We start from the raw sequence: 24,454 nt of genomic DNA, 5'->3' as shown, positions 1-24,454 counted from the left end.
CATAACGCAAGCACTCAGGTCACTCCAAAGCAAATACAAATATGACTCAGTCATTGTACATGCTGGTGTGAATGACCTGAGACGTACCTCCCTGGACTACATGAAAAGAGACATAGAGGAGCTCTCTGATCATGTAGCCCAGGCTGGTATGACCCTGACCTTGAGCAGCATCTTACCCTTACCTAGAATGATGCCACAGTACAAAGACAAAATGATCGATTTTAACAATTGGCTAAAATTTTGGTGTCATTCAAAGGGGATCCAGTGTCTGTCAGCCTGGGATGACATGCTCAACAAGCCACGTTGCTTCGCTAGGGATGGCTTGCACCTGTCACCACTGGGCTTTCGGATATTGGCAAAGGCTCTTGCCACCCCCACAGTGCCTTTTTTAGGCAAGGCTCAAAAGTCAAACCCACCCCCATAGACAGCACAAGGAACAAGAAACTAAGGGTAATGCTGCTAAACGCCAGAAGTCTTAACCTCAAGATGCACGCACTCAAAGCTCTCCTCAGTATGGAGAACATCGATATCTGTGCAGTGACAGAAACCTGGTTCAAGGCTCCAGAGAGCACCCCAGCACTACCAGGCTATACCTCATATCATGCTTTTCGGCCCCAAAACCAAGACCAAATCACAAAAGGAGGGGGAGTTTCCATATTTATCAAGGATATCCACACCTCCAGGTTAGTGGCATTGCACGAAGTATCGGAGACCATCCATGTGCAACTAACAGTGGGCAAGACTGCTTTTCAGTTTATAGCATCCTACAGACCACCCTCTCAAAGTCAGGAATCCCATTCGGCTTTCCTGAAAACATTGGAGAACATGAAGATCTCTCCGAACACCATTATATTGGGCGACTTCAACTACCCAAACATTGACTGGGAGCACTCCTCAAGCCCCAGCACCTTAGCCCAAAGATTCCTGGAAATTATAAACTCAAATGCTATAGAACAACTAGTCACCACTCCCACAAGAGGGGACAACATACTAGACCTGATCATTACCAACATGGGGACTCTATGCTCCACACCAGAAGTATATCCCTCATTGGTAAGATCAGACCATAAATTAATTTCACTGGATGTCCACATCCCGACCCCACCCCCAGCCCAGAAAACCACAGTGAAAAACTTCTCAAAAGCGAACTTCTCACTTCTCAAAACCGAAGTGGAATCCTTCAAGGCCCCAGGGCCAGTGGAAACTATGGACCAAACTGCAGAATCCTATATAAATGCATTCTACGGACATCTCCGGGAATGCATGGATCATGCTATCCCAAACAAAACCAAGACCCAATCATCCAAAGGCAGGCGTCCAGTCTGGTGGACCCCTGCCATAAATAAACTGTACAACAGAAGGAGGAAGCTACTACATGATAGAGCAAAATCCCTAATAGGGACGGCATCTCTGATCAGTACTAGCAAAAAATTACGATCCCTCATAAAATCCTCCAAGGCCAGCTTCGAGAGAAAAATTGCACAGGACACCAAAGACAATCATAAAGCTTTTTTCAGTTATGTTAGAAACCTGGGATGCAACTCCCAGACTTGTTCTGAGTGGATTCTAAACGAAAAAAATACACTGAACCCACAGACATCGCCAATATCCTGGCAGACAGGTTCAGTGCAAACTTCTCCACCCCCCCCAAAAGAGCAAGTATCTATCCCGGCAGAGGGCTGCCTCCAAAACATCTCAGATGCACAGGTGAAGGCTGCCCTCTCCAAAGCAAAAAATACTGCTTCCATGGGACCAGATGGCGTCCCAGGTTGCGTCCTACATGAACTACAAGAGGAACTAATCCCTCAAATAAAACAGCTATACAATCTCAGCTTCACTACAGGATATGTGCCCACAGAATGGCGTACAGCAACAGTGGTCCCACTCCACAAAGGTGGAGCCTCTACGGACCCTGGAAACTATCGCCCCATAAGCCTGACTAGCTTAGTCTGCAAGGCTATGGAGAGGATCATCATGGAGCTCATAAACAAAGACATTGGGGACCTACAGACACTAGATCCTACCCAGTTCGGCTTTGTCAAGGGCAGATCCTGCCTTTTGAACCTGGTTGACTTCTTTGAAACAGTCACCAAAACCATAGATGAAGGGAAGGTAGTCCACACAGCCTATCTGGACCTTGCAAAGGCATTTGACACAATACCCCACTCGGGCATCATAGATAAGCTATCCAGCTTAAATATAAACCCCTATGTCACAAGATGGGTCGCAAACTGTCTCAAAGACAGAACCCACAGAGTGAGAGTTGCTGGAGCCATGTCAGACTCGAAACCGGTCACAAGTGGTGTCCCACAGGGTTCTGTCCTGGGACCACTCTTGTTCGGTATATACTTTTCAGAGGTACAGGCAAACGTGAGAGGACTATGGCTCACCAAGTTCGCAGATGACTGCAAACTGGGTGCCATAATCAACTCTCCAGCTGACACAAACATCCTTCAAAAAGGTCTCACAGAGACAGATAACTGGTGCCAGCGCCATGGTTTAAAGCTAAATGCCAAAAAATGTATAGTCATACCCTTTGGCAAAAACAATGTGCCCACAAATTACCACATAGGCGGAAACCCATTAAGTACAGAGAAAGTTATTAGGGACCTGGGGACCCAAGTTGATAGCAATCTCTCCTTTGAAAACCACATTGTCAATGTGGTTAGAAAGACCTTCTACATAGCCCACTTCATCACGAAGGGTTTCACATCTAGATCAAGAGAGGTAATCGTGCCCCTTTATTTATCCCTCATCAGGCCCATCATAGAATACAATGCCCCTTTAGGGATGTACCTTACCCGACACCTGCAGCAATTAGAAAGACCCCAAAAGTATCTCACCAAGAGGATCAAGGGTCTCAAACAGATGCCATATGCTGCCCGGTTAAAAAAACTCCAGCTCTACTCAGTTGCATACCGCCTACTTCGAGGCGATCTATGCCTGACATACAAAGCTATGTCAAATCCAGAATTAATGGACATGCTCCACCTCAGTAAATCTAAATCCCTTAGAGCCACATGCTCGAGGGACTTGAACCTCAGCACAGAAATAAATAGAACTTGCTGGAGGGACAGGTTCATAACCCAGAAGCTCCCTTCGCTCTGGAATAGAATTCCAGTTCATGTGAGGCAGAGCACCTCACTGAATCTCTTCAAGAAGAATCTCGATAAGTGGATGGGGGATCGTAGGTTTGTCCCAGGGATTACTCCCGTGTCACTATTAGACAGAGGCACAGTAAACTAAACCTTAAAAAGGGCACAAGTATACACAAATCAAGGGGTGGCGTAAGCCATACAGAATCGGGCTAGGCTTATAATTGCCCCAGGGCAGATAGCCTAGTATGAACCTATGAACCTAAATGAGAGGACTCCAACAATGAAAACAGTTGGAGGCTGCGTGTGTCAGATGGGTAACGGCCTATGCCGATACAGAAATATTCATTGGTACCAAGCTAACAGTGTCTGGTTGAATAGCTGGTGCCAAAGTCATGGGTGCAGAAACTTGCAACAAGAAACAAAAGTGGTTAGGAGGACCAACCTGGTGTGTCCTGGTACCAGAGGAGGATAGGATGCTACCCAACTTTGTTTGCATCATCAAAAATGCCCTCACCATCATAAACATTCCAGCAGTGCTTAAGGATTCAATGCACTTATTATGAGTCATAAAACTGATATAGGACATGTTTTCATATGTCAGTTTACACCCTTACTTGAAATACATATTTAGCTAACTAAGCAAGTTCTATTTCAAGGAGGAAATTAACATATTCCTGAAGTTAACCACATGTTAACCTTACTGCTGTGGAAATTACCCAATTCCAGCTTACACTATCAGATCACTTGCCTGTGGTTCTAGTTATAGCAGATGCACCTTCAAGGACTATGTCAGACTGACCAACTTTGTAACCCCTTCTTAGTGTGCTCACAGGCTAGGCAGAGCCTAAGGGCTAGTTGTTCTGACACTTATCACACTGCATCTCCATTTACATGCCATTTGCTGCTCTGGTTGTAAAGGAACACAATAATAGACTTGTATGGATATGTAATGGGCAAGAGATGCAGTACTCAGTCTGAACACTTAAGCAGCTGTAAGCAGCTTATTACAAGATCCAATCAATAATACATGCAGTATGGCCTGACTACGTAGAGTTCACTGCAAAAAAGAAAAATAAATGAAGATTTGAAAATGTTACAGAAAGCCAACCCAACAAGATTGTTAAGATTCACATCTTTGCTGATGTTCTTTCCACACTGTGCATTACCCATCATATAAAATTCCATAAATCATGCATACTTTTCTAGTAGCTCTTCAAAGGTCAGACTTCTAAGCTTACTAAGTAGTTTTCCAACAACCTCCGACATCTGACAAATGACAGCATGTACTGTGACTTCCAAGGATTAGGGAAACTTCATTAGTGAATGGTATACTACAAACGTACAGAAGTGGAACTGAATTTAAAGTATTGGATGTTCTTAAGGGTATGGAGTACAGGACAGATGTGCCCGTTTTATTTTTAGTCTGGGTCAAGGAATGGTGAGGATGCAAGTAATAGAGGTGGCGAAGGTGGATGAGTTTAAATATTTGGGATCAACAGTTCAGAGTAATGGTGAGTGTGGAAGAGAGGTGAAGAAGAGAGTACAGGCAGGATGGAGAGGGTGGAGAAGAGTGTCAGGAGTGATTTGTGACAGACTAGTACCAGTAAGAGTGAAAGGGAAGGTCTACAAGAGGGTAGTGAGACCAGCTATGTTATATGGGTTGGAGACAGTGGCATTGACATTGACAAAAAGGCAGGCATTAGAGCTGGATGTGGCAGAGTTAAAGATGTTAAGATTTGCACAGGGTGTGATGAGGGTGGACAGGATTAGGAATAAGTATATTAGCCCAGGTTGGAAAGTATGGAGACAAAGCCAGAGAGGCAAGATTACATTGGTTTGGACATGTGCTGAGGAGGGATGCTGAGTATATTGGGAAAAAGATGCTAAGGATTGAGCTACCAGGTAAGAGGAAAAGAGGAAAACCTAAGATAAGGTTTATGAATGTGGTGAGAGAGGACATGCAGGTGGTTGGTGTGACAGAGCAAGATGCAAAGGACAGGAAGAAATGGAAACAGAAGATCCGCTGTGGCGATCCCTAATGGGAACAGCCGAAAGAAGACGATGTCCATCATTAAAATTGCCTGTCTACACTGCAGAAATGCCACAGGAACTGAAAGCAGCATTCAATACACACAGATTGGGACTGCAAAGACGAAAGGTGGAAGTAACTATGCCGAGGCTGGAAACAAAAGATGAAATCAACAAAGAAATTAGTCAAGACAGAGGAATCCAGCCATGGCTTGCCAGTTGAAGTGATTGTGACATGTTATGATGCAATTATTCTTCCTATCAGGCAACTTAATGTCTTTCCAGAAATGTCTGGGATTTTGCAACAGTTATCATTATTCATTTCTAAAGTAAAATAAATTATAGTTAATTTAGCAAGTCATTAACACAGTGCAGCAAGTAAAGATGTTAGCCTTACTCTCTGTGTACTTGTTTCATTACGTTTAGATCCCAATATTAAAAGATAAGAAAACAAAGATAAAATGAAATTTAAAAAGAAATGCCAGCAGAAGGCCACTTCCATTGCCAAATAAGATGAAGTTTTGACTTTGGAAGACATTACTCAGATTCTATTAGTTGCCTATGCACTAGAGAAGCTGGCCATAGGAGGTGGGAAATAAATGGCAATTTGCTGCTTCAATCACTTAGCTGGCCCATTCATTCCTTCTGGAGGGGAAAAGCCTGGGACCTGAGCAGGAAAAGAGTGGGCCAAAGACCTCTTACTCTGTTTGGGGAATAAATTGGCTTAGCTCTTGCCTTGCAAGCAGAATGAATGGGTCCAGCTAAGCGCAGTTAGGGAAGCCATAGAGCAGACCATTTGGAAGAAGGTGAAAACCACCAGCATAAGGACACTGACTTTATATGCTCTGCTCAAATGTTGCAGATGCCTTTATAAATTTTCTCTTGCTCTAGGTGTGCCAGATCTTTTTAAATATTCCAAAAGCATTGCTAATTTAATAACCATTCTTGCAACTCATTCCACCTTTGCATGAGGGTTACAGACTAGTTTTGCTATCTGTACCATGTTCATTTTGTGTTGAAATGCATATAAAAACATCTGCAAAGCAAACGGTTAAACACTGCATATGTACCCTGATTCTGTGCTGTCAGCACTGTATTTAGGATCCTGAAATAGTCTAAGGAAAGCCACAGACTCCACTGCAAATTACACTGGTACACCTTACATCAAAGCTAGCCTAAATCACTTACAGCAGGAGTATGTTAAACAGAAAGGAAAACCGTTATTTTTCAGTTCAAGTCTGTGTTTATCTTATTTAGCATTTTGTGACAAATGTATTTAAAAAGGCAACAGAACGCATTTTCAACATAACACAAGAACGTACAAGGATGTCAAATCTAACATTAATTATCAACACACACAATTTTATTCATTTAGCTACCAACCTATCAGCATTATCCTTCACTGCTTAACTACTCAGAGAACTGAACAACAGATGAAAAATCAAAAGTCCTTACTTAGCATAGTTCGCGAGACAGGGAATGTCACAGTTGGACGACCAGTCATTCTCCAGCGTCCACAGAGGTAGGAAAGGTCAGTGCGGAGCATTTCCACAATCATTTTATTGTCAAGTGCCAGGTAGAACTGCTGCTGGTCTATGAACTAGAGACACAAATAAGACAAAGACAATCAAAGAAAGAAACCTATAACCCTATCAATTTATCTTTAATCGAATTACACCCTAGATTATGGCTTTATTCCAACTCTAATCCCAGCTAGAAATGATAGGATCATTAGTTGTAATATGGTCTCTTAGAAAGGAAGCAGACTGAAGAACATGGATGCAAAACTTGCAAAGCTGAAATACAACATGTTTTGTCTAACTGTCCAGTGGAAAGAGAATTTAGCTACTCACTGTGCAATATAAGGATTTAAGTTTATATTTCCATGTCTATCAATAATGAGGAATAGCATGACCACTATTCACTGCATTGGTTCCTTTTTCAAAGAAATTAATGAGGTTAGAGAGGAAGTGACTAAATCCAAAGAATGGCCAGCACCAGATGGGGAAAAAATCTTCTTTAATCACAGACAGACTGGTTTTGGCCCTAAAGAGCCTTTTTCAATGTCAATATTGTATATTGACATTGAAAAAGGCTCTTTATGGCCAAAACCAGTCTCTGTCTGTGATTAAAGATGATGTTGTCTCCATCTGGTGCTGGCCTTTCTTTGGATTTAGTCCGTTTGTTTTTTGGGCCTCTGCATCTGCCGTCCGGGCGAAGGTCTTCAGCTTGCTAGTTGGAGAGGAAGGACCTTTCCTTGACAAAGCCAAATTTATGTGGATCTAGGATAAGCGATTTTCAATGTCCAGATTAATGAGGTCCAAGATAATGCGCTCCACAGTTTTACATATTAGGCTAATGAGACTAATCGGTCTACAATTACCAGTGCCTGTGGTTGGGCCACCCTTGTATGATGACTGCTTTTGATTTCTGTGATGTAACCAGTTGAGAGGTTGACAGACTTAGATTAACAAGGTTAAGCAGGGGGTTAAAAGCCCATATTTCACACAATAATCAGGCAGGCTGTTATGGGACCCATACATGAAATAGTCTTAGTTTTTGAGAGGGCTGCGAGAATTTGTTCTGTAGTAATTAAAAAAGGATGGCTGCAATTATAGAACCAGCGGAATAACTAAGTGTGGGTGGTGTCAAATTTATTTATTTATTGCATTAATTTACTGGGAAGATCCACTGGACCTACGCGAGCCCATTTTCAGTGGCGGCTCGGGGAGAAAAGCTCAACATACATTACCAAAGCATACAAGAAAAATAAACACATAATATAGAGTAACATACAGTTACAATAAAGTAAAATATCAGACATTAAACACTAGTATAGAGTACATACAGCCAAACTGCATTTTGAATTAAAGATAATATGATCAATGGTTCATACATTACATACACTTTTATACAGTTCTACATTGTGTAAAATTAACACTGATGGTGGAGTTGTACGACTAAACTTTTATTGGTTTGTAGGTGTTAGCAGCTACGATTTAGTAGGCAGAGTAAGAGCTCATACAGATGTTATAGCAAGATGGAGTGGAACAGCTATATGAGTTTAGTGATGGAATGAAGAAAAGATTATAGTGGATGAGGCAGGTTTTTAAAAAGGTTGACTTTTGTCATGTGCAGTGCCATAGAGAAGAAAGATGCTTTCTGCGGGATGTCTTGAAGAGAGCAGGATTACTGATGGTTCTGATTGAAGGTGAGAGGGCATTCTAGAGTTTTGAGACAGTAAAAGCGTACAGCATTTGACAAGCTGACAGATTTGGTTTATCAACTTTCAGCAACAATTTTTTTTCAGATCTAAGGGGTCTGTTGGGGTGATATGTGGTTAGTAAGGAGGAAAGAGAAAGGCACATTGATGGTTTATATACAAGTTTATGTGAGGTAGTTAACTGTAGATATATGTCAGGTAATGCGGCAGTTCAAGCCTATCTAGTTGATGCAGAGATAAGCAGTGATGAGATGAATATTTAGAGCTTGCTACGAATTTGGTGATCTTATTGTAGTGAGTCAAGTTTGGTTTTCAGGGAGGACTGTAATTTGGTGAGGATGGGAGCACCATATAGTAGAGATGGAAGGAGAAAGGAAGAGGCTAGAACTTTCTTTGCAGTGAAGTTAAGGGATTGTGTCAATAAAGGATACCTTAGTTTCTGATGTGTTTTTTTGACTATGTTGTGGAAATGGAGGTTGAATGTTAGACTGTTATAAATGATGACTCCTAGCAGTTTAGTACTTGGAACGACTTCAAAGACAGTATTAGTTAGGGATTGGACAGAGAATTAATTCCTGTTGAGAGGTGTGTTTTTTTTGGAAGGAGGGGGGTGAATATTAGAAGTTTAGTTTTATTGGGGTTTAGAGCGAGATGGTTGTTTGACATCCAAGTTTCAGTAGCTGTAAAGGCACCTTGGGTAAGCCTCTACAGCTCAGTAATAGATTTGGCAGTGCAGATTACTGCGGAATCATTGGCATATTGGATAACTGTGGCATGGGTAAGAGTGGTACAGAAGTTACTGATGAATATACTAAGTAGGAGGGGACATAGTATCGATCCCTGGGGTACACTTGTAGTTGTCTTGAGAAATGGTGAGCAGGATAGTTGTATTTGGTGGACTGCTACCTCTCTGCGTGATAGTTAGAGAACCAGTCTAGGGTGTGGGGTGAGATGCCCAAGTTGGAGAGTTTGGTAAGTAGAAGGGGGTGGGAGACTGTATTGAAGGCCTTTGAGAGGTCAAGGAAGAGTGAGTAAACTGAGTAACCGGTATTACGAGCCCTATTTACAGTGTTCAAAAAGGATATGAGAGTAGTACATGTACTATGCCCTGACCTGAAGATATGCTGAGTGGGGGGAAAGGATTTGGTTAACAAAATATTTGAGAAGCTGAGCGTGAATACATTTTTCTAAGACTGGAAATGGGGGAAGAGGATAGCTATGGATCGGAAGTTAGAGATATCAGAGTTGTTGCCGCCTTTGTGTAGAAGAACAAATGTTTTTTTCCAGATGTGTGGTATGAAGGACTCCTTAATGGATCTATTAAGGAGTATACTGATAAGGTAGGCAATGGAGCTTGCAAATAGTTGTAGAAACTCAGCAGGTAAATTGGTACGTTAGTACACGGTTTGAGTTTTTATAAAAGTTTTTTTTATAGTGGAGGTAGGTATAAGGTGTGAATGAGAAAGTACTTGGAGAGGTAGTTTGGGACAGAGATGATGGAAATTTAGGTGGGTTGGAGTTTATTGGTGGGAAGGTAGACGAGAGCTTAGCAACGGTGTCACTGAAGTTAGAATTAAACAGAGAGGCTATCTCAGTGGGAGTTTTGTCTGGTTTTGGGCAAGGGTTACTGTTTGTACCTGGATGAAAGTAGGGAGTTGATTGCACCCCAGAATTGTTAGGGTTTTGTTTGTGATTGTCTTGAAGACTTTGGAAATATTCTTTTTCATTTTTAATCACCAGATGTTTTACCTGATTGCATAGTTATTTATAAAGAGTGAGATCAGATGGATTTTTGTATTTTTGCCAAGATTTCCAGGCTTTATATCTAGTGGACATAATTTGCTTTGATGGTTGGTAAGTCAGTTGGCATGTTTAGCCTTAACTTGTTTCAGTCAGGGAGGGGCCACATTATCTAAGATCTTAAGAAATGTTGAATTGAAAAATTCAACAGCATCATTAAGAGGAATATATTTTGATGGTGTCCAGTTCATACTTTGCAAGGTTTCATTAAAGATGGTGGTGGACAAATGAGATAAGTCCCTAGTATGCTTGATTTGGTGTGGATTTAGAATTGGTGTGGTCTTGTGTATTATGAAGGCTGGTGTGGTCACTAATACTACTAGGTGGTGTGCCACAGGAGTAGATTTTATTAGAGTCAGAAACCAAGATCCAGTCTAGGATTGAGCCATTGTCATTTTTATAGTTGAGTCTGGTTATATCAGTAATTAGCTGTGTATAGTTGTATAGATTAATGCTCATGGTGGGGTCTTGATTTGAAATGTCATGCCAATTGATGTTAACGTCACCTAGGATGACAGTTTCATTTTTAATAGTAGTAGTTGTCCAGGCGAGGATATTTTCAAGTGTCGGAATGTTATTGCCTGAGGGGATGTATATGAATAAGACAAAGATTTTTTACAGTTATTCAGTTTTAAGAAGGCCACTAGTATCTCTGCATTGAAGAACTGTGGGATAGGTTGTGTGTACTGAACTATAGTGAAGACATCTGTATAAATCAAGGTGATGCCTCCACCTTTTTATGTGGTCTGTCTGTTCTAAGGCAATTATAGTTAGGGAGTAGGAATTCATCACCTTTGATGTAAGGTTTTAGCCAGGTCTCTGTGATGGCAGTGAAGTCTGGTTTATGTTGGTTTGACCAGGCATGCAGATGTGACACTGTTTCTAATGCGCTGGATATTAATGGTGGTGAAGTTTAGGGATTTTAAGGAGTTTGGGGAGGTAACAGGGGGGTGGGGAGGGGCCAGGGTTTGGATGAATGTCTCCACGAGTTAGGTTGCACTGAATGGAAAGGTTTACATGTTGCAGCTACTTTTTCATTTTCTGTTGGCAGGTTAGTGAAATATTAGTGTAGAAGGAGCTTTGAAGGGTGAGGATTTTTACTTTGGTATGTGAGTCTATGTTTGTGTTATATACAGCGGGGTCTATTGAGGAGCAGTTGGGGATTGTTGTGTAAGTTGGATTGTAAGGTATATGGGTTTTTTTATATGAAGATAGTTGTAGAATAAAATAGAGGTGCAGAGAGAAAGAAGAGAAAAGTATTGGAGATGACAGACATTTGTAGAGGTTAGCTATGTGCATGACAATGGTGTTGTTTGAGAAATGTTATGGAGAGTTGTACAGGTATTAGGACTGATAATGTTAGTTGCATGAGATGATTAGGAGTTAGAATTAAACTGATAGGTGTAGGTAGTGAAAGTGGAGGATTTATGTAGGGGTAGGCAGATAGTAGGTGAGAGAGCTTACGGGAATGATAGTAAGTTTAGAAGGACTGTATATGGAAAGGAGAACTGTATGATAGGAATGCAGACAAAGGGTGGGTTGGTGGATGGGTTAAGATTTGGTGGATGGAGTAAGATGAGTAGGTGAAATGTGAATGGAGGAGGAAGTTGGGTAGGCAGGGTATGGCTAGGTATAAAGGTAATTGAAGTGGGTGGGAATAGGGGTAGGGTAGGGCAGCGGAGTGAGCCTGAGCATAGCAAGGGCAAATGGAGCAGGCTGGAGCAAAAGCAGAAATGCGCAGACACAAAACAAAAAAAACAAACAAAAAAAAAAACAAATCTGTAAGCTACAGGTCAGCGGGGAAGCCTGTAATACTATTCTGTAGAAATGCTGGCTAATCACTTATTAATAGAGAAAGAAGGGGAATATAAACACTTGTAGGGCGACTGTCTTATGGAGAGGAAAAGTAAGCTATATAAAACACAGTTTATGATACTCAGCAAAGTAGTAAAGTAATAGGTAATAGAAATAAAGCAGGGGAAGGACAAGGGCTACCACAATTCTGGGTTCTATGGCATGCTTACAGCCTCAAATACACGATACAGCTAGAAAGGCAATATTCAGACAATTTACAAAATGCCTGGAGTTGGCTCTGCTCCTTGTGACCGGGCTGTAGAGGCACAGGATGAACTGACTGTGGTGCAGTACAGGTTTGTCTACTCAGGTTTAGCCACAGAGACAGGTCACTAGAAGAAAAAGACAGGCAAAAATTAGATAAGAGGAGAAAGTAAGGTGGACGTAGATGAACAGAGTAAGGGCTATCTAATTAGAGGTCCAGGAGGATGGAGTAGTAAGAGACAGAAGGGTAGACAGGATATTACAGAGACTATAGGGCTCGTAAATGGAGGGAGATGTGTTGCAAACAAGACAGAACAGAAGAGTAGGGGGTAGTCAGGATGGAGTAGAGAACAGCATGAAGGAGAGGTGTTGGTGCCCAGCAATACAATGCTAGCTAGCAGGATATGCAAGTTTTGGCCTGAGAGAGGCTAATACAGCATACAACAGAATCAGGTCAGACAGGGAATGTAGCAACTACCACAGTTATGCACAAACATATGACAGCACACAACACTTTGCCTAGCATGGAGATAAGCACACCTCATGTACTGCAAAAGAAATAAAACAATCTCCACAATTACATATGCAGGTCCTACAGTTATATAGCTAAAAAGTAGAAGATAATCAGTACCCAAAACTTGTACTAAATCTGTAAGGTAGGATATTAGCTATTTCCTTTGGGTCAGAGAATCTAGTATTACTGCTAACTAGCTCCAAACATTATCGGATGTTGGTTCTTAACTTTCTTACACAGTTAAAGAACGATTTGTAATTAGTTTTGGTTTTAGTGGCTATTTCAAGTTCATGCTCAGCTTTGAGCTTCCTAACAGTCCCCATAAGCTGTTAGCTTGCTTAAGTGCACTCTTAAGGTAGGTAAAATGAGATCTTTTATAAGCATTAAGCAGTTTCTTTCTCTTGTTAGACAATTAATTTACACAGCGTTCTACAACTGTTTTTCTTTCTATATTTGGTGCGGATAAGGACTGCCTTACTAATACAACTATTTAAGTGAAAGCAAAATTCAAAAGCATAAATAGCACCTTGAGTAATGGGATCCATTGGAGAAGGATTAGAGCAGAATTTGAATCATCAAGTAAAGGGAGGCGTGCTTATAAAAAGTCCACAAACAGTGCTATTTACAGGGGAAGTACCACACATTTTAAAGGGAAATAAGATTAAATTATGGTCTGACTTAACAAGGCATGACACTACATAAGATGTGCAATTAGTGACCATATTTGAGAGGATTATATCAAGGATAGTCAAGCCTCTAGTAGATGGGTAACTATATGTGAAAGAGAGTAAGCATTTACGTCAACGATGCACAGGGAATGCTGATCATTTGCAGTGTAGGTCAGCCAGTTTACTGGCGGATAGCTGACGTCTCCAAGTAGAAATGTCTTCAGTTTAATGGGAATTTCAGCTAATGTGTTAAGATAACTACCATACTCAGAAGGGGACATACAGGTTGTTCTATAGCTAGCTATGAAGTGGTAATTAGTTTTGGTTACAGTGACTGGACTTCTAGGAGTTCATATATGGTGTCCCACCTCTTGTGAAATGATGACATCCTTGACAAATACTGATACTTCCCTACAATTGCCAGTAGGTCTAAATATGTGATAATTAAAGTTAGGAATAGAGGGAGCACTTTCTTTGCCCTGAAACCATGTTTCTATAATTGCACATACATAAAGGTGCTCAAGCTGCAGAACACCCTCAAGTTCAGGCTTAAAAAAAAAAAAAAAAAAAAAAAAAAAAAATGGCGATTACCTAAAATTTGACAAGCACATACAACGAACCATCAAAAGACACATCAGAAAATGATTACACTACACGACAAAACCTTACCTTACAGATACTGTTAGGAAGTCGATCACATTTTCACAAGTCTCCTCTACGCCTCACCAGTATTTACAAACCTACAGACCACTCAGAAGCTTAAAGTAGAAGCATGCTACACTACATTTGCTAAGTTTACTTAAAACCATACTAGCAGAACCTACCACTGCAAATCCCTGAAGCAGCTTAAATTGACTTGAATTACCTAACCGCCTCACATATTCTCAAATAATCACAGCTCACAACCTTATTCATAAACCGCAAAATTGGCCATCTCCGGATAATATTCATCTACATTACTGTCCACCTAGTAACCATTGTACTAATAACAAAAAGTACAGTTGTGTACACTTACCATAAATGCAGATGTTCAAGTGTATTCACTGTTGCAGTGATCACACTTGGGTTATCTGCCTGCAGGTAGCCCTGAGTCGGCCCGAATACCAGAGATTTAGTATTTCTGCATTGGATGCTGTCACTTCAGGACTGACGTCAGGTTGTCAGGGGTATAAAAACAGGCAGCCGACGCCATTACATCAGTTTTTCTTGCCCAAAATGTCAGGTGTCCCCCCAAATAGGGAGCCACGTTATGGTGGGGAAAACACCACCAGTAAAAAGTAAATACCACTACTCCAGAAAGGGGTGAGGAAAAGTCAGAGAGGAGAGAGATAGAGGAACCAGGGGGCTGGAGGGAGGGAAACCAGGACTACAACAGTGAATACACTCGAACATCTACATTTATGGTAAGTGTACACAACTGTACTATGTTCTTCGTATTTCACTGTTGCAGTCATCAGACTTGGGTGGATTCCCCAAAGCTGAAGAAGGGTGGAGGCAGTCAAGAAGAGTTGGGGCTGGCTAATATGCCTTGCAGGACTGCTGCTGCACAACCTGCCCTGGATTTGAAAAAGATAGGCAGGTGGTAATGCTTGGTGAAGGTGTGCACAGAACTCCAGGTAGCAGCTTCCAGGATGTCCCTGGTAGGGACTTCCCTGAGAAATGCTGTAGAAGTAGATGTTGCCCTAGTGGAATGTGTTCTGACCCCCTGAGGGGTTGATTTCCCAAGGTGTTTGTAGCAGAAATGGATGCAGTGTGCTATCCATTTGGAAACTGTTTTGAAATGGTCTTGCCCTCAGCCCCTGGTGCAAAGCTGACTAGTAACTGGTCAGATATTCTGAAGGGCTTAGTCCTATCAAGGTAGAATTTGAGCTGTCTGTGCACATCCAAGAAGTGCAGGATCCTTTCCCCTTTACTCTGAGGATTAGGGAAGAAAGTTGGCAAATGGATGGATTGGTTGAGAGCCACAATAGACACCACTTTAGGTATAAAGGAAGGGTTAAGTCCTGAAGGAGACTCTGGAAAATAATGAAGGGTTCCACAGCCATAAGTGCTTGTAGCTCAGACACACTTCTAGCTGAAGTGATGGCCAGAAGCAAGGCTGTTTTCCAAGAGAGGAATTTTAACTCTGCTGACACTGCAGGTTCAAAGGGGGGAAGCATGTATCTTAATGGAGGAGAAGGACAGGCCTTTTTGGAGTAGATCTGCTAAGTAGTCCAGGATTAGAGGCAGGGAATGCAAAGTTGGGTCCTCTCCTTTAGACTGAATCCAGGAGCAGTACCTTTTCCACTTATCAGCATAGGATTTTCTTGTACTGGGTCTTCTGGCTTCAAGAATGACGTCCAGTATTTGTTTGCTATGGGTTGCTGGGGGAAAATTCAAGAAATAAGCCAGGCTGCAAAATTTAGGGTTTGCAGTTACGGATGCAAAATCTGCCCCTCCTGCTGAGAGAGCAGGTTTGGGTTCTGGTGTAGGTGCCAGGGTGGCACTGGTGACAGGCTGGGCAGGAGTGGGTACCAGGTGCTGGGAGGAGTGGCCAGTCTGGGGCAATCAGAATTGTCCTTGGTCTGTCCTGTCTCATCTTGAGTAATACTCTTGAGAGAAGGGGCAGAGGGGGAAAGACATAGATTGAGAGATTTACCCACAGAAAAGATAGGGCATCCACTTTCCAGGCCCTGCTGTGAGGGTTCCTGGTGCAGAATTTGCTGAGCTGGTGGTTGTAGGGGGAGCAAAGAGATCCACCTCTGGGATTCCCCCATTTCTGAATCAAAGTTTGAAGGTGCTGGGCTCCAACTGCCACTCGTGTGGGTCTAGGAGATTTCTGCTTAAGTCGTCTGCCAGTGAGTTTTGTTTGCCTGGCAGGAATTGAGCTTGCAGATGGACTTGCATATCCAAGGCCATGTTCCACAGGGCCATGGCTAACCTGCAGAGTGGGTAAGAGTGGGTGCCCCCTTCCTTGTTGATGTACCACATAACTGTGGTGATGCCTGCTTTTATTAGTTGTTGTCCTGAAAAGAGTAGGGATCTGAAAGCTGTCAGGGCATTCTACACAGCTAGCATCTCTTTTTGGTTGATGAGCAGATGAATAAGACTTGGGCTCCAGTGGCCCTGAATGCATCTGCCGTCCATCTGTGCTCCCCAGGCATAGTCTGATGCATCTATGGTTAGGGTCTGGGCGGAGTGGGGTAGAGTAAAGGGCAGTCTCTTGTGGTTGCATGCTTCTGCCCACCAAAGGAACTCTGTCTTTAGAGAGGGTATGATAGGAATGCCTGTTTCCAGGTCCTGAGAATGTTGGCACCAAAGATTTTTCAAGTACCATTGAAGTTTCCTCCTATGCAGTCTTGCATATGGAATTAGCAGTATACATGAGGCCATGAATCCTAGGGCCTGCAGTATTTTTCTTGCGAATAGCTGGTTTCTGGCTGTCAGATAGACTTGTTTTTCTAAAGTAAGGAATGCCATCTGGGATGCTGGGTCCAAGCTTGCTCCCAGGACTACAATCTTCTGACTAGGTACCAGTTTTGATTTCTTTTCATTGATTGTGTACCCCAAGGAAGTGAGAAGGTTTTTCACAAATGTCAGGTGCTACAACAGCAATTCCTGACTGTCAGCCTGAATCACGTAGATACTTCCTACATGACTCCATTACAGGGATGTGCAGATAAGCTTCTTTTAAGTCCAGGGTGACTAACCAGGCATCCTTGGCTAGCATAAGTAGAAACTGTTGCAGGGTAAGCATTTTGAATTTTGGCACTACCAGGAAGGTGTTGAGAACTGAAAGATCCAGGATTGGTCGTCTAGAGCCCTCTTTTCTGCGTACCAGGAAGAGTCTGGAATAGAAGCCTTGACCTTTCTGTTCCACTGTCACTGGCTGAATAGCTCTGATGGAGAGCAGGGAAAAGAACTTGGCTTTGAGCCTCTGCCCACTGGTTTGGAGGAAGGTCTGGGAACACTCTTGGGGTTGGCAGTGAGTGGAAGTAAAATTTGTACCACTTGGATACAATGTTGAGGACCCATAGTCTTGTGTGATGGACATCCAGTTTTTTGCATGAAGGGCAAGTTTACCTCCTGGGGCACAAGCAGTTGGGCAGGGGTGGGGAGTGAAGTAGAGAAGTCGTGAGTTTTTTCTGTAAGGAAGTGGCTTACCACTCCCTGCTTTGGGGGTGGGGGCACTCCATTGCTTAGATCTCTGCATATCCTGAAACTGTAGTCTGGGTGGTCTGTTTCCCCTGGGTCTTGCTTGAGATGGCCTGGAGGGGGCTGGAAAGGACCAGTATTTGTAAGGGCAATGCCTACTGAATCTAGGGGGTTGCACTTGTAAGAATTCTTTAACAGTTTGCATAGACATAGCTTTTTCTTCCATCTTTTTAAGAACCTCTTCTGTGCTGGTGCCAAACAAAAAGTCCTTGTTCAAAGGAGCATCTAATAACTTTGATTTGACATGGTCTGGCAAGGTCTGCTCCTTGAGCCAAGCATGTCTTCTCAGTACAGAACCAGTGACTGCTGACTGACAAGATGCTTCTATGGCGTCAAAGCCACACTGCAAAGTATGCTTGCTGACTTGGCTTGCAGAGTGCATAAGCTTCTGCAATTCTTTATTTTCTGCACAGTCTGTAAAGGTTGACACTTTTTGTTTAATAAGTTCCACAATATGTTGCTGGTACTTCAGCATGTGAAACTGACAATTCAATGCCCTAATAGCAAGAGTAGAGGTATACTATACCCTTCTTACTCCATCTGTCCAAAGCTCTGGAATCCATGTTCGAAGGGGTGGGATTCTTGGCTGTAGTTGCCTTGATACCTTTAGGCCCCTGGGAAATGATCTCTGGGTCAGCAGTAGGGTTCTTGAAAAGACATTTGTGAGTGTCAGGTACTCTGTAGTACCTGTCTGGTTTCCCAGGGGCAGGAGCTAAAGTATCAGGAGTAAGACTGGATTCCATAAAAATATCAACAACTTCCAGGACGGGGGGGGGGGGGGGGGTATTGCTAGAGGCCAGTGCTGTGGCAAATCTAGGAATTCTCAGTGTCTCTTTTTGGACTAAGGATAGTCTTGGCATTCCCAGTGGAAATACTCTCTTAAAGTATGTAAGGTTTCACCAAAAGAAAAATCCTCTGGAGGGGAGGCAGAGGGGATGGATTACTCTGCATCTGAATCCTCATAAGCAGATAAGGGCATGTTTTCATAATCAGATACCTCAGAGTCATCGGACTCCTCGTATGTTGCAGCTGCAGGGGACTGGTCTCTTTTCCTCTTAGAAGGGGAAGGCTGACTTCCCCTAATCAGGGTAGTAAGATCTTCTGCCATTCTAAGCATTTGTCGTTGTGGCATGTGAGCAGGTGCATGCTCTTTGGTCAGTTTTCTAGGGATAGCGCGTACCCTTGGCCTAAGAAACTTGGTAGTTTTAGATAAAAAAGTTGTCAGTTTGAGTCGAACATCGGTAGTGCGAAGAACTGCCTCAGAAGCCGGTGCCTGCACAGTGGCTCTTGACCTATCCAAGGTAGAGGCATCTGCAGGTTCCACAGTTGAAGAGTCTCGCGGCATACTGGACTCCGAATGGGTCTCGGTAGAGGCTTGCAAATCCATAGAAGTGGGCATCAGGGGCTACGAAAGCGCCTCACTGAGTACTGGCAAACTGGCGACTAGCTTAATGGAAGCGTCGGCAGCTTTGGACCTATGCGGTCTGTCTTTATCCTTATGTTTTTTCAAAATATCGGTAGTCGGATGGCTTACCGAAGCCATTTCAGAATATGGAGATAGAGAGTGAAAGAATTTAGCGACAATGAGAGCCCGACGACTAATGGTTCAGGCATTGAACAAGGCACAAAAAGTACAGTTGTGTACACTTACCATAAATGTAGATGTTCGAGTGTATTCACAGTTGCAGTCATTACATTTGGGTAATCTGCTGGCAGGTTGCCCTCAGTCGGCCTGAATTCCAAAGTCTTGGGTCCTGCGTCAGTTGCTGTCTTCTCTTCCATGACGTCAGGTCGTCAGGGGTATAAAACATGCAGCCGCTTTTTTCTTTAGTTTTTCTTGCCCCCGATGTCAGGTGCCCCCCAAAAAGGTAGCAATATTATATATATATATATATATATATATATATACACACACACATGCATCAATATAAACTTTACCTTCATCTACAAACAAATACACCACATAGGTTGTAGAAGATACAGAAGGAAAGATAAATTGTAGAATGACAGGGGGATAGCGGGAGGGTAACCTGCACTGCAACAGTTAATACACTCGAACATCTACATATATTGTAAGTGTACACAACTGTACTATGTTCTTCATGTTACACTGTTGCAGTCATTACATTTGGGTAGAATCCCAAAGCTATGGTTGGGAGGCTGGAGATAAACAGCATTAGGTGAGGCTATAAGGCCCTGCAGCACTGCAGTGGCAAAGCCTGCCCTGGACTTAGAGTAGAGAGGCAAATGGTAATGCTTTGTAAAGGTGTGAACAGAACTTCAAGTAGCAGCCTCTAAAATGTCCTTGGTTTGTACTCCTCTGCGAAAGGCTGCTGAAGTAGCTGCAGCCCTGGTGGAGTGAGACCTAATGCCATTGGCACAGGTTTGCCATGGTGTAAGTAGCAGAAATGGATGCAATGGCTTATCCACTGAGATTGTCTGCTTTGAAATGAACTTTCCTTCTGATCCTGCAGCATATGACACTAGTAATTGCTCAGTTTTTCTTAGAGCTTTAGCTCTGCTCAAGTAGAATCTTAGCTGTCTGTGTACGTCCAAGGAATGCAGAATTCTCTCCCCTTTGTTCTGCAGATTTGAATAAAAAGTTGGCAGATGAATTGTTTGGTTAAGAGCCACACTGGAAATGACCTTAGGCATAAAGGTAGGATTTGTCCTCAGAGACATCCTGTCTGGGTAAAATATGATAAAAGGCTCTACAGCCATGGGGGCCTGTAACTCTGAAACTCTTCTTGCTGAAGTAATTGCTAGTAGCAGAGCTGTCTTCCATGATAAGAACTTTATATCAGCGGTAGCAGCTGGTTCAAATGGAGGCAGGGTGAGCTTTTCCAACACATAATTGAGGTCCCATGCAGGTAATGGTGATCTTCTAGGAGGCCTTAAATTTTTAGCTCCTCTAAGATACTGCTTTAGTAAAGGATGAGAATAGATTGGTGGCTCTGTATTGTAATGAGCCGAAATGGCAGAGGCATGGATTTTGATTGATGAAAAAGATAGGCCTTTGTCAAGCATCTCAGTAAAGTATTGTAATATCTGAAGAATATGCGGTTCTGCTGTATCAGTTCATTGTGCTAGATTCCAAGCAATCAATCTCTTCCATTTGTCAGCATAAGATTTTCTAGTACTAGGCCTTCTGGCTTCCAAAATGACATCCATCACAGCTTTACTGAGAGGTGTTGTCTGTATGATTACAGGATTAGCCATGCTGCCAGGTTCAGACTCTGTAGTTGATTGTGCATGATCTGATTGTTTTGCTGGGACAGTAGTTGTTGTTTTTGAGGGAAGGTCCAAGCTGGGTATTGAGACAGGTTGCTTAGGATTGGGTACCAGTATTGGCGGGGCCAGTCTGGGGCAATTAATATCATCTTTGGCTTCTCTTGTCTGACTTTTAGGAGGACCTTGGGTAGAAGAGGCAGAGGAGGAAAAGCATAAACTGATAGGTTTTTCCAACTGAAGGATTGGGCGTCGCCTTTCCATGCTTATCTGTGATACGTCCTTGTGCAGAATCTTTTCAGTTGATAATTTTGAGGAGAGGCAAATAGGTCTATGTCTGGGCTTCCCCATTTCTCCGCTACCATGCTGAAGACTTGTGGATTTAGTTTCCACTCGTGAGGATCCAAAGGGTTTCTGCTTAAATCGTCTGCCAGAGTGTTTTAATTTCCTGGCAGGAATTGAGCTTGAAGATTTATTTGGTGGGTCAAAGCTGTGCCCCACAGTGCCATGGCTAATCTGCAAAGGGGGTATATGAGTGTGTGCACCCTTACTTGTTTACATACCACAAGACTGTGGTGTTCTCCATCTTTATCAGTAGTTGTCCTGGATGAAGTAAGTCCTTGAAGGCTGTTAGGGCATTTTGAACAGCTAGCATCACTTTCTGGTTGATATGTAGATGCATTTGATTTGGTGCCCATATGCCCTGAATGCATCTTCCTGACATGTGGGCCCCCCAGGCATAATCTGATGCGTCTGTTAAGGTTTGGCTGGCAGGGGCTAGAGTGAAGGGCTGTCCCTTGTTTTGGTGACAGGCCTTTGCCCACCATAGAAACTCCTGTTGCAGGCAGGGGATGAGAGGAATCATCGTTTCCAGACTGTGTGAATGTTGACTCCATAAACTTTTTAGGTACCATTGAAGTTTCCTCATATGCAGTCTTGCATATGGAATTAGTAGGATGCAGGATGCCATGAAGCCCAGGGCCTGCAGAAGTTGTCTTGCAGAGGACTGGGTTTTTGTTGCCATCAGTTTGAAGTAAGTAATCAGTTGCCTTTGTTTGTCTGGCGTGAGGTAAGCAATCTGGGCAGTTGTATTCAAGCTTGCACCCAGGAATGTTATCTTTTGAGCGGATACCAGTTGTGATTTCGTTTCGTTTATTGTGTACCCTAGGCATGTTAGAAGCCTTTTCACAAACGCCAGGTGTCATAGAAGAGTGTCCTTGTTCTCTGCTTCAATGAGACAGTCATCCAAGTAAGGATATATTTGAATACTTCTTTGTCTGCAAAATGCAACTGCTGGTGCCAGGCACTTTGTAAAGACCCTGTGTGCAGTAGATAAGCCAAAGGGCAGTGCAGAGAATTGGTAATGCATTAAGCCAACCTTCAATCTGAGGTATCTTCTGCACGGCTGTCTTATTGGGATATGCAGGTATGCCTCTTTTAGGTCTAAAGTCAACAGCAAAGCATTATTGCCCAGCATGGGCAGAAGCTGTTGCAAAGTGAGCATTTTGAATTTTGGAATGTCCAGGTATGTGTTCAAAATCGATAAATCCAGTATGGGTCACCAGGCCTTATCTTTTCTGGGTACCAAGAACAGTCTTGAATAAAAACTTTGTCCTTTTTCCTGTTCTGGTACTGTCTGAATGACCCCCATATCCATGAGGGACGTAACCTGTTTCTGTGCCTATGCCCATTGATTTTTTTGGCAGATCTGGCCAACCATATGTCATTGGCAGAGTGTGGAAATGGAATCTGTATCCCTGTGATACGATGTTTAGTACCCACTTGTCCCGGGTTATTAACTGCCAATTTTGAGCAAAAAAGTGCTAATTTCCCCCCTACGGGTGCTGCCAAAAGATAAGTGCTTGGTGTAGGCAGAGGGAAATCATTGGGATTGCTTTCTGTAGGTTTGCGCTTTATCTTCTCTAGATTTGGAGGTGGATGCACCCCATTGCTTTGACCTGTATGAGTCTTGAGCCTGGTACCTGGAACCCTTAGGGCTTCTGGAGTTGCCCCTTTGAGCTGTGTCTGACACAGGAAAGGACCAATTTTTTGTAGGCCAGTGTCTACTGAATCTAGGTGGCTGCACTTGTAAGAAATCTTTAACAGTTTGCACAGACTTAGCTTTGTCTTCCATTTTCTTTAAAACCTCTTCTGCCTTAATACCAAACAGAATCATGCTGTAAAGGTGCATCTAGCAATTTAGCTTTAACATGATCAGGCAAATTTTGTTCCTTTAACCTGGCATGCCTCCTAATCACAGGTCCAGTAACTGCGGCCCTGCAGGAAGCCTTTAAATAATCAAAACCACATTGCAAAGTATGCTTTCCAACTTGTTCAGCTGCATGCAAGAATTCCTGCAATTCCTTATTTTCTGCACATTCTGAAATCAACATCATTTTCTGTTTCAGCAATCCCATAACATGTTGTTGGTACTTAAGCATATGAAATTGACAGTTTAAGGCCCTGACTGCCAAGGCTGCAGATGTATAAACCTTTTTTCCCCATCTGTCCAGTGTCTTTGAATCTCTGTCGGAGGAGGTAGGGTTTTTTGCTGTTGAGGCTTTAACTCCCTTTGGACCCTGTGAAATAGTTTCAGGATCAGCAGCAGGGTTTCTAAATAAAAATTTATGAGAGTCAGAGACCCTGTAATACCTGTCGGGCTTACTGGGAGCCAGAGGTAAGGAGTCAGGCTTGACTCCGAAAACACATCATCCACAATGTCTAAAACAGGGGGAATGGCTAAAGGCTTGTGCTGAGGGAGAAGAAGGAAATCCCCGAGCCTCTGTTTTGATTCTGAGAAGTCTTGAATCTCCCAGTGAAAATGTTCCCTCAAAGTATGCAAGGTTTCTCCAAATGAATAATCCTCAGGAGGAGATGCAGATGGAAAAGACTCCTCAGCATCAGAATCCTCATAGGGAGGTAAAGATAATTCCTGATCAGAAGAAATAGAAACCTGATCTGAGGATGCAGTCTCTTGCCTAGCCCTCTTATCTGGAGGGGGATGGGTAACCCCTGATCAAGGTAATAAGGTCTTCAGCCATTTTGATCATCTGTTTTTTAGGCATAGAGGTCTGTGCACGGGGCTCAGGAGTCGTTTTTTTAGTTTTAGGCAGTGTGTCTGCCTTTGGTTTTGCAGCTTTCGGTTTGATATAAAAATGTTGATGTCTGAAGACACCCTCAGAAGCCGGTGCCTGCTCAGCGGCTCCAGACCCATCAGAGGGAGATACATCTGTCGGTCCAATACCTTGAGTATCTTGCGGCATGCCGGCCTCCACATGGGTGTCGGTAGAGGCCTGCGACTCGAAGGTAGCGGGTATCAGGGGCTGAGAAAGCACCCGAGTACCGGCGAACCGGCGACTGGCTTAGGAGATGCTTCGTCTGTTTTGGATCTTGACTGCCTTTCTCTATCCTTTTCTTTGCGTTTATGTACTCCAGCAGTCTGATTGCTATCAGATGACATTTCTGGGTAGTTAAATCTGTTTAAAAAATACTTAGATGCAAAAATATACCAACACTTAATAGTGCGTTGGTTAAACCTAGCACAAAACCGACAGCCAGGCATGTTGTGATCAGGGCCTAGGCAAGGAATACAGTATAAATGGAAATCCTTATGAGGTATTTGCTTCCCACAAGTAATACAATT

General features: G+C 42.9%; 1 protein-coding gene across 5 annotated transcripts in view; it reads right to left on the bottom strand.

Annotated features, from left to right (window-relative positions):
• The window catches only part of PHKA1 (phosphorylase kinase regulatory subunit alpha 1), a 3,177,076-nt gene that overhangs the window by 1,585,747 nt on the left and 1,566,875 nt on the right, over positions 1–24,454 (bottom strand). For all 5 annotated transcript variants that reach the window (XM_044057561.1, XM_044057557.1, XM_044057558.1 and 2 more), the window contains exon 17: positions 6,582–6,726. In XM_044057561.1, the coding sequence (XP_043913496.1) occupies positions 6,582–6,726 (145 nt within the window). The remainder of the gene's footprint in view (positions 1–6,581; positions 6,727–24,454) is intronic.

This window comes from Protopterus annectens, chromosome 15.part0 (genome assembly GCF_019279795.1).
Source record: "Protopterus annectens isolate FY-2018-M chromosome 15.part0, PAN1.0, whole genome shotgun sequence".
Taxonomy (NCBI): Eukaryota; Metazoa; Chordata; order Ceratodontiformes; family Protopteridae; genus Protopterus; species Protopterus annectens.
The sequence above is the reverse complement of the archived record's forward strand: the minus strand, read 5'-3'. Positions and strand labels throughout refer to the sequence as shown.